This window comes from Rhipicephalus sanguineus, chromosome 1 (genome assembly GCF_013339695.2).
Source record: "Rhipicephalus sanguineus isolate Rsan-2018 chromosome 1, BIME_Rsan_1.4, whole genome shotgun sequence".
NCBI lineage: Eukaryota > Metazoa > Arthropoda > Arachnida > Ixodida > Ixodidae > Rhipicephalus > Rhipicephalus sanguineus.
In genome coordinates this window covers 310,715,931-310,726,337 of record NC_051176.1, presented here as the reverse complement: position 1 = coordinate 310,726,337, position 10,407 = coordinate 310,715,931, and the positions used below count along the sequence as shown (strand labels likewise).

Genomic DNA, 10,407 nt, shown 5'->3' with positions numbered 1-10,407 from the left:
AGCGGCGGAGCGCGCGTTCGGAATTCAGTCAAGGGCGTCTTTACTTGGCTTTCGCTTGACTTGACGCTTTGCTTGACTCGAGTAGATGCGATGGAAGCAACAGCACCTTCAATCAGCGTCCCACCACTCGTTGAAGGCAACGTTACCCCACCCTCACCATCGTCGGCGTCAACAACAGCAAGGAACGCAGAAGACAAGGCTGCGAAGAGACGAGCATACGACGCTGAACGCAAGCGTTTGAAGTGAGCTGCGGACCTGGAACTTCGTGCACGCTTGAGCCGTTCAAATCGTACTTGGTGTGCGCATCGTGTAACAATTCAGCATTCCCAAACCATACCCAATTACGCAATATTCACGCGATACCCCCCCTGTAAGGCCGCTCTATGGCTGCGAGCCGTTAAGGAGAGAGGGCAGAGGCCCTCTAGCTAGCACGCCGATGGTGGCTGCGGTTTTCGCGCCAAGGAATGAACCGCGAGTTCGCGGAAGGCCGAGAGGGGTCTGCGCCGTCTCCCGCTGTGTTCGGGAGCGTTCAGGACGGACGAGCCGTCTGCGGTGGCGCCATGCGGGCAAGTGCGTGCTGCCTCCCGTTTGGACGTGACATCTGGCCCAGAGCCGCGGCGGCCTGGTTTTCGAGCTCCAGGAATTCCGGTCAAAACACGGACTGGGTCCGAGGCGCTGGCCGCGCTGTTTGAAGGCATCTGCCGGCCACGGGGACACACTGCAGAATACCCCCTGTGGTGTCATGTTCGCGCCGAGTCGCAGGCGACGGTCTGCTTGCTGGCCGAGGAGTGGAATGTGTAAGCGATAAATTCTGCGCACGTGGTGTTGGCTCCTGACACCGTGAATGAACACGCGTGGAAGAGAAAGGAGGAAAGCAGTGTTTCTAGGAATATCTGGGCTTTCCGTTTAGGCCCTGCCCGGTGGGCGGGGGGCCAAGAAATACTTACGCTCTGGTTGGCCTCCGTGGTCAAGGGATGGACAAAGAGCGGCCACCGCCCATTTTCTTTGTTCTTGGCAGGAGATATCGAGCTGCACGAGTACGGCAGGACAGTCTGGGCTGTAATCAGCGTTGCTGATAGATCGGTGAGGCTCCGTACTATGTACGTAAGGCTAGCCTGGGCTGAAATCATGTGTTGATAGATCAGTGAGGCTAGCGGCGAACGCAACGTAAGACAGTCTGGGCTCTAACTTCTTCAATAAGTAGAAGAGTGAGACTGTGTGTTATTCCTGTTTAATCTCTTGTATATTTCTAGCTCAGTTGTATCCATTATTTTACGTTCACATAAACTACTAAATTCATCTAACCACCACTGCTGCCTACGTGTGAATGCATCATCGCTGCCGATCATCAACGAAGATCTCCGTGATCAACGACGACGAAGGACCATCGAAACTTTACTGGCGCAGCCCGACAGGATCGGCAAGCCACACGAAGAGCAACTGCAAGGTGTCCATCGAGCCAGAGACGCCGACTGCAAGGAGGTGCCAGCGAGTCCCATCGCCATCGAAAGTCGTCGGGAGCCGAACCACAGCGGAGGCCCCCAGCAGAAACGGGTGAGCGGGATTCCTTACGCTTTGTCTAAGTTGGCATGGCTGTTGCTCTGTGAGGCTAGAGATGATCACGCGCAGAATGGCAAGCGCTGTGGGGTCTAGTGTGGGCGAGGATGGTGCATCTGAGCAGAGAGAAGATCAGAGACAGCAGGAGCTACCGAGCTTCAGAGAGACTGAGTCTGAGCGGTCGGTCACCGGAGGTGGTAGTGGGGCGCTAGGCGCTCTACAAGATCCGGATAGGTCAGATCCAGAGGGAATGGCAGTACGATGCCTGCAGCTCGAGCTCGAAAAAGTACGCCTACAGCTTGAATGTGAACGCGTAGCCCTACGCAGAGCAGAGATTGAGCAATCGAGTAGGTCGCCTTCGATGTCGGGAACGAACGACCGCCGCCATACCGGCATTGACGGAGTAGCACAATGCGATAAGATGCTGAAGGCATACAGGTTGCCGTGCGACGCGGATGTCCCGATGTGGTTCGATGAGGTGGAAAAACTGTTTTCATCCTTCCAGGTACCGGAAGAGAACCGAGTACACTTGATAATGCCTGCGCTGTCTGAGCGAGTCCGCTATATGCTGTGTAGCTTGAGTGAAGAGGAGTGTGTGGATTATGAGATCGTGAAACGTGCGGTACTAAATGAACTTAAGCTCACCCCAGCTGAGTACTTAGACAGGTTTCAAAAGGTGACGAAGAAAAGAGAGGAAACATGGGCTCAGTTCGCTTCTCGGGCCAGAACGTACTTCGCGTATTACCTGCAATCTCGTAATGCGGATACTAAGGAAGCGGTTGCTGAGCTAATGGTCGCTGACCGAATGAAGGCGAGTTTGGGCCCGGAAGGTCTAGAGTATGTTCTTTTGCGGGAGGGCGAAAAGTGGTTCAAACCTGTAGAGGTTGCTAAAGTTCTCGAGACTTTTGAACAGGCGAAAGGAAAGGGTCGAGCAACTAAGACGGTTGGAGTGCCAACTGCTCCGCCGTTAGCCAGGCAGACCGGCATAGAAAAGGCCAATGTAAGGTGCTACATTTGTCGCGGTCAGGGTCACGTGGCTAGGGATTGTCCTCAGGCCTCAAGTAAGGAGCAGCAGGCGAAGTTGACCACTGTGCCTAAACAGAGAGTCCACAATGTCGCCATTGTTGGTAAGTTACCGCCACCCGAGCAGGAAAGGGTGCTGAGTGCGAGGGTGGAAGTATTCGAGCGAAGTGCTGGCTCGGGCCGGTCGAAACTGGAACTTATCCCGATCACGTGCGGTGGCATAACTACTGAAGCTGTGCTGGACACAGGCAGTGAAATAACGGTGATACGTGAAGGGATACTTCCGCAAAGGGTAAAGGATTCATCGGGCGCAGTAAGGCTCCAGTCGGCGTTTAGAAAAACCATCCAAGCAACTTTGGCTACATTGCCAATAGCTTTAAACTACCCGGGAGGGGTGGGACAACCACAGAAGGTTGATCTGGTGTGTGCTATTACTGACCAGCTCGCGGATGGAGTTAACTGTCTGCTGTCAAAAGAGGATTGGGAGTTACTGCATGCACAGGAAGACAATGGGAGTGAACGGGAAAGTGTTACGCATGTCGTCAGTGCAGTGGGACTTCGATCAAGTGAAATGAAAGACAGCGATACAGCAGTTTTAAACTGTGGCCGCAGTGAAACGGTTGATGAGGTTCAAGAATCGGGAGAAAGTGGTCCCGCTTTTGCCGATCAGGTCACTAATCAGCGAGAGCAATTTAGAGCTGAGCAGCTTTCAGATGATAGTCTTCGAAGGTCATGGGAGGATGCAAGAAAAAAGAAAGCTGGCATGTTTGTGGCAGACGGGCTCTTATACCATCAGGACGCTTTAGCGGGAGTCAAGGTCAGACAGTTAGTCCTGCCGGTTGAAAGGCGCAGCGAGGTGTTGGAGCTGGCGCATGAGTCCTTATGGGGTGGACACTTGGGGTCGAAAAAGACCAGGCAACGCATAAAGTATAGTTTCTTTTGGCCAGGAATGGAAAGGGATATTGTTGAGCATTGTAAGACATGCCATCAGTGCCAGACGCGGTCTGATAGAAGGCAAAGTGACAAGATACCCATTACGCCACTCACGCGGCCGGAACACCCATTCCAGGTGGTTAATGTAGATGTCATCGGCCCTATCGATGTGCCGTCGGCGAGAGGCCACAGATATGCCCTGTGCCTCGTTGATCTTTGCACTAGATGGCCTGAGGTGGTGCCACTCCGATCGTTGACTGCAAAGGCCACATGCGAGGCATTACTGGAAATTTTTAGTCGCACCGGTGTTCCGGAAATGCTCTGTTCTGATCAGGGCACAAACTTTAAGTCACAAATGACACAGCTGATGTTGGAAAAATTGGGCTGTTCACCAAGGTTTTCCACCCCTGAACACCCCGAGAGCAATGGCGTGGTGGAAAGATGGAACAGGGTTCTCAAAAATATGCTGTATCATGTAATAGAACGTGACCAAAAGAATTGGGACAAGCTTGTCCCATTTGTGCTGTGGGCGTACCGCGAAGTGCCACATGACACCACAGGGGTGTCGCCATTCAGGCTGTTGTATGGCAGAAACCCGACCGGGCCTCTATCAATTTTGCAACAGACCTGGACGGGTGAAGTAATTGTGCCGGCAACTCTAAGAGAGAAACCATCGAAGTATTTGCAACAACTGCGTGAGCAACTAGATCTTGCCGCGAGCGTAGCGGAGTTGACAAGCACTGCACACCAGGGCAGATATGCTGAAGTGTACAATAGGAGGGCGCGAAGTAAAGAATTTAATGTTGGAGACCAAGTGCTGCTATTTGATACAGCTAGGGCAACAAAGATGGCGGCCAGGTGGTTGGGGCCGTTCACGATAACAGGTAAAGAGCGGGAACACTCTTATCGCCTACAAATGAATGACGGAAAGTCCTCGGTGGTACATGCAAATCGGCTCAGGCCCTACTATGCTAGAGTAAGCCACGTTGGGGTGGTCTTCAAGGAGGACGAAGAGTTTGGTGACGTGGAGTACGCGCCACAGGCGCTGCCTACTGCAGATAGAGAGAGTGTGATACCCCCCGAAAAGCTGGATCACTTGCGTCCTGACGCGCGGAAGGAGATTGAGAGGGTATTTCAGAAACATCGCTGTGTTTTTGATGGAAAGCCTGGGATGGCTCAGGTAGGTCGGCATCGTATTGAGTTGGAGGAGAGTTGTAAGCCCAAAAGGACATTCCCTTACCGAGTTCCAGAGCTGTTAAAGAAAGTGGTTAGTCGGCAGGTTGAAGAACTTCTTGATCTGGGGCTCATATACCCAGTGGAAAGTGAATTCGCACACCCGGTTGTGTGTGTGGGTAAGAAAGACGGGTCAATGCGCATGTGCATTGATTATAGGACGTTGAATGCTGTCACGCGCGTGGATGCCTTTCCAATGACTAATCCGCGAGAGCTAATTTTCAGAGTGGGGCGCGCAAATTTCATAACTGTAGTTGACCTCAGGAGAGGGTACTGGCAGGTGCCAATGGATCCCCAAAGTGAATATCTCACGGCGTTCGTGACACACGATGCGCAGTACGCGTGGAGGGTAATGCCCTTCGGTTTGAAGAACTCAGCAGCTACCTTTCAGCGGATGGTTAATGCATTGCTGTCAGCACACCAGGCTTATGCATCAGCGTACCTTGATGACATAGCAATTTTTTCAGACACATGGGAGGAACACCTTCGCCATGTGGACACCGTGCTTAGGATTCTTGGTGATGCCGGTCTGAGGGCAAGCTCTGAAAAATGCCAGGTAGCGCAGACACATATCCGTTATCTAGGACATGTGGTTGGCTCGGGAACTCACGGCCCAGACCCAGAAAAGATAGCTGCTATCAAAGGCCTTGTACCGCCGCGCACAAAGAAGGAAGTGAGAAGCCTCTTGGGGCTTTGTGGGTATTACCGCGAGTATGTGTCGAACTACGCGGACGTCGCGGGCCCGCTCACAGCGTTAACTAGGCGGGGGGTGCCAAATGAAATCCCATGGGGAGAAGATGCCCAGGAGGCGTTCGATAGCTTAAAGACGTCGTTGTGCCAGGCTGTCGCCATGAACACTCCTGACCCTCATCAGCCATATTGGCTCTTCACGGATGCGTCGGCCACGGCAGCCGGAGCCTGTTTGGCTCAAATGTCGGCAGACGGGAAAGAAAAGCCGATAGCGTTCGCTAGCCATCGATTTAACCCGACACAGGGGCGCTGGTCAACGATAGAAAGGGAGGCGTTTGCGATAATATGGGCGCTCAAGAAATTTGACTATTGGCTCTTCGGAGCAGTGGTGAATGTGGTCTCTGATCATAACCCTCTCTCCTACCTGACCACCAGCACTCCGCAGGGAGCAAAGCTAGCTAGGTGGGCACTTTCATTGCAGCGATACAATGTCACGGTGCGCCATCGGAAAGGCGCGCATAATGCCAATGCGGATGCACTGTCAAGGCTTCAGAATGGCTCATGGGAGCCAGCTCAATAACGAGCCATGCTAGCTTGGACGGGCGTGAATGTTCCCGTTCACCTCAAGTGTGGTGTGTGCTGAACTATAGAACTGCACGGTACTCTTCGTGGTGCATTGGACTCTTTGTAGATATATGTAGCTGTATCTAGAGCGCTTGTGCCACGTGCATACTAGATTTCTTTTTTGTTTCTTTGCGAGTGTTGTGCTTTATAGTGAAATGAAATATGTCGTGTTACCTTGCCTGTATAGCCCATTTTACATGTATGCTTTATTGAGTGGATCATTCTCAGCGTTATTCCGCACGAAAGGGCTGCTTTTCATGGATCTGTAAATAATTTTTCATGGAGCCCGGACGTAATGCTTCCGCGGCCTTTGTTTAATTTGTAGTATAGCTGAGCACGTTTAGAGCCCAGTATACTCTTTAGGAGGGGCGTGTAAGGCCGCTCTATGGCTGCGAGCCGTTAAGGAGAGAGGGCAGAGGCCCTCTAGCTAGCACGCCGATGGTGGCTGCGGTTTTCGCGCCAAGGAATGAACCGCGAGTTCGCGGAAGGCCGAGAGGGGTCTGCGCCGTCTCCCGCTGTGTTCGGGAGCGTTCAGGACGGACGAGCCGTCTGCGGTGGCGCCATGCGGGCAAGTGCGTGCTGCCTCCCGTTTGGACGTGACATCTGGCCCAGAGCCGCGGCGGCCTGGTTTTCGAGCTCCAGGAATTCCGGTCAAAACACGGACTGGGTCCGAGGCGCTGGCCGCGCTGTTTGAAGGCATCTGCCGGCCACGGGGACACACTGCAGAATACCCCCTGTGGTGTCATGTTCGCGCCGAGTCGCAGGCGACGGTCTGCTTGCTGGCCGAGGAGTGGAATGTGTAAGCGATAAATTCTGCGCACGTGGTGTTGGCTCCTGACACCGTGAATGAACACGCGTGGAAGAGAAAGGAGGAAAGCAGTGTTTCTAGGAATATCTGGGCTTTCCGTTTAGGCCCTGCCCGGTGGGCGGGGGGCCAAGAAATACTTACGCTCTGGTTGGCCTCCGTGGTCAAGGGATGGACAAAGAGCGGCCACCGCCCATTTTCTTTGTTCTTGGCAGGAGATATCGAGCTGCACGAGTACGGCAGGACAGTCTGGGCTGTAATCAGCGTTGCTGATAGATCGGTGAGGCTCCGTACTATGTACGTAAGGCTAGCCTGGGCTGAAATCATGTGTTGATAGATCAGTGAGGCTAGCGGCGAACGCAACGTAAGACAGTCTGGGCTCTAACTTCTTCAATAAGTAGAAGAGTGAGACTGTGTGTTATTCCTGTTTAATCTCTTGTATATTTCTAGCTCAGTTGTATCCATTATTTTACGTTCACATAAACTACTAAATTCATCTAACCACCACTGCTGCCTACGTGTGAATGCATCATCGCTGCCGATCATCAACGAAGATCTCCGTGATCAACGACGACGAAGGACCATCGAAACTTTACTCCCCCCAATCTGCGACGCATTTACTCGAGTTCCCCCCGTGGGAAGATGCGGGCGATTTTTTTTACGTGGCTCGTCTACTCATTATGCTTGGTCTGCTTCGGTGTAATGACCGTGTCAATTCGGTCTCAATATTGTGCTATTGATTAGCAAGGTCTTAACATGATATTGAATAGTCCTTTCTTAATTGTTCATGTTTTAATTGCCACGACATTAATTACCCTGGTTTAATTGGCAATGTGTTCAGTAGCACAGAGGTAATTAGCATAATACTTATTAGCACGGCAGCGGTGAGTGAGATCTTAATTACCTTGTTTTTATTTACGAGTCCTAAATAACGCCTTGTTAATTAGCATTAATTTTCGATGTTTTAATTACCGCGCCATTTATTACTCTGGTTTAATTCGCAAGGTCCTCAATAGTACAGGTGCAATTAGCATAATCCTAATGAGCACGATCCTAATTAGCCCGTCCCTAATTGACGTCGTGTTAATCACATTAATTGATAATGTCTTAATTACCACAGCATTTATTACTCACGTTTAATTCGCAAGGTCGTGAATAGTACAGAGGTAATTGGCATAATCCTAATTAGCACGAACCTAATAAACACGATCTCGGTGAGTAAGGTCTTGATTATATTGGTTTTATTTACCCGCTCCTATTTAGCATCGTCTTAATTAGCATGATCCTAATTACCTTGTTCTTGGCTTTACACGACTTCATTAGCATGGTCTTAGTAAGATATGGCTTAGTTAGCTCGGTCTTAGCATGATTTGGCCTAATCAGTTTCGTCATAGCACGTCCTGACTTAGCTAGGTATACCGCCCAGCCAATTAGCTAATCAACCGGTCGCATGTGCTCGGGGAGCGAGCAGACCATGAAGAGAACGGGCGCCGGCCGAACAACGTGCTAGAATGTACAGGCCGACGATGCTGATTATGCACGTGGCCTCGGCGATTAGCTCTAGCCGCGATGTTGTAAGGTGCTCGGTCGGAAGTAATCTCAGAGGCCACGGTGCTGATTATTCTAAAGGATGCGTGCTGCAGACATTAAACGCTTGAAAATGAATTCAAACGGCCCGCGCACACAAAAATATAGTTAGTAGAACTTTCTGCCACTTTTCCTGCATGGGTGCACTTCTGCACTCAGTGGAACGACAAACAAATGAAAGAAGCTGCCTCTAGTTTGACGACATCACCCAACCTTCTCGACCGCCCTTGACGTGACGCCGCGTTCCATCGTAACTAATGGAACGGAGCGTGCGCTGAGGGATGGATTTCACCTTCTCGTACTGTTAGCTCGTTCAAAAAGGGGTGTCGCCAGAGCTCGGAAAGGTCCCGAGTTTGGCGAAAGTCGGGCCATCCTGCATAGCACCGCTGGAAGGATGGCAAGAGCAGAACGTTGTCTAGGTTCTAAGAATAATGATAAGGTGAGACGATAAGCAAATCCCTACCAAACACATAGTTATTTCTTTCTGAATCAGTGATTTACCTGAGTCACTCCAAACTGGTTACTTCAAGCTTCGGGTCCGACCGTGCATACCTAATCCCCGTCGATCTTTCAGGTGCCAACGATTTCGACATGGGTAACAGGGCTGCAGAGGGCGTGCTACTTGCGCAAAGTGTACGTCCAACGACCACTTATCTGACGCTTGCACTTCAGCAACCCGCTGTGCCAACTGTGAAGAAGACCACCCCGCCTACTCGCGATCGTACCTCTCGTGGATAAAAGAGAAACAAATCATATAACTCAGAGTTAAATTCAACCTATCTTTCCAAGAGGGACGTAAGCGCTTTTCTCTGCACAAACAGGCCTCTCCTTTCTACAGCGATGTGAAGCGTCGGGGCGCAGCGCCACATCTTTCGGCGGCTGCAACGGCCACACGTAGTGTGACTGCAGTCACGCCATCCGCGCCCCTGGTTGGAGCAGCAAGTGCTGTTCCGCCCCTTGCCAATGAGGGCCAGCAGACTACCACGTCTGCCGGACCCAGGGCCACTGCTTCTGCAGTTAGGCCCGAAAAACCCGGAAATGTGCCTCCTGAGCTGGCGCTATCTACCTCCTCAGAAGTAGGGATGGATACCTCTAGCTCTACTGCGGCGTCTCAGACGCCCAAAGAACGTCGATGCTCACTCGAGCGCATTAGGAAAGAAAAACTCCGCATCATGGGGCCTGACACGGTGTCGTGAGCGATAGGTCTCGTTAGTTCACCTTCCATAGATGAACAGCATAAAACACATCAGAAAAGATACCAAAATACTGGGAATGTTGGAGGCTTATTCCACAACCTAGATGACACTAAGTAACTCCTGCATAAGTTCAGTCCAAGGGTGCTGCGCATCCAAGAAACGCACCTTAATTTTTCACACACGAACTTTCTTCGGCACAATGCCATTTACCACAAAGACCGCGATAACGCCCTCACTTCGTCGGGTCGTGTGGCAATAATCGCAGATAAGGGAGTCGCTTGCCGGCATTTGCAACTTCAAACGCCCCTAGAGGCAGTCGCAGCCAGCGCATTACGTACTTTTTAACAAGCTGATAACTGCTCACTATTGCATCGCTATACATCCCCCCGAACTATGCTCTGTCAAAAACAGAATTTGAAAGTTTAATGTGTGAACTACCCGAACCTTATATTGTCGTAGAAGATTTCAATGCTCACAACACGTTGTGGGGAGATGGGCGTTGGGATGCCAGAGGACGTCTAGTAGAAAGCTTCCTCTTTTCTACAGGTTGTGGGGGCGCTCGGCGGCTGTGAGCGCATAGAAGACAACGACGATCGCGTGTGCCCTCGTGTCACGCGGCAGCCGCTGGCAGCAGGCAGTTGCGGCCGAGGCTCGATGCAGTAAAGACGTATCTCTTTGGGTCTTGGCCTCATCTCTTAAGGGCTCAGGGCTAGATGCAGCCGCAAAACCCTACGTCTGGCGCCCAACGGGAAGGACCCC

At 51.6% G+C, this 10,407-nt stretch overlaps 1 protein-coding gene across 1 annotated transcript; it reads left to right on the top strand.

Annotated features, from left to right (window-relative positions):
* Positions 1-464: 464 nt before the first annotated feature.
* LOC125757544 (uncharacterized) lies at positions 465-9,648 on the top strand. Its single transcript, XM_049413117.1, has 5 exons — positions 465-566; positions 1,408-1,554; positions 1,682-3,121; positions 4,517-4,693; positions 9,274-9,648. Exons 1-5 carry the CDS (start codon positions 465-467, stop codon positions 9,646-9,648), a joined length of 2,241 nt encoding a protein of 746 aa, XP_049269074.1.
* Positions 9,649-10,407: the final 759 nt, after the last annotated feature.

Coding starts and splice junctions, on each gene's coding strand:
- LOC125757544 (XM_049413117.1), top strand. CDS start 465: ATGAACCGCGAGTTCGCGGAAGGCCGAGAGGGGTCTGCGCCGTCTCCC. Junction 567..1,407: donor TCTGCGGTGGCGCCATGCGG/GCAAGTGCGTGC, acceptor TTACTGGCGCAG/CCCGACAGGATCGGCAAGCC. Junction 1,555..1,681: donor GAGGCCCCCAGCAGAAACGG/GTGAGCGGGATT, acceptor GCATCTGAGCAG/AGAGAAGATCAGAGACAGCA.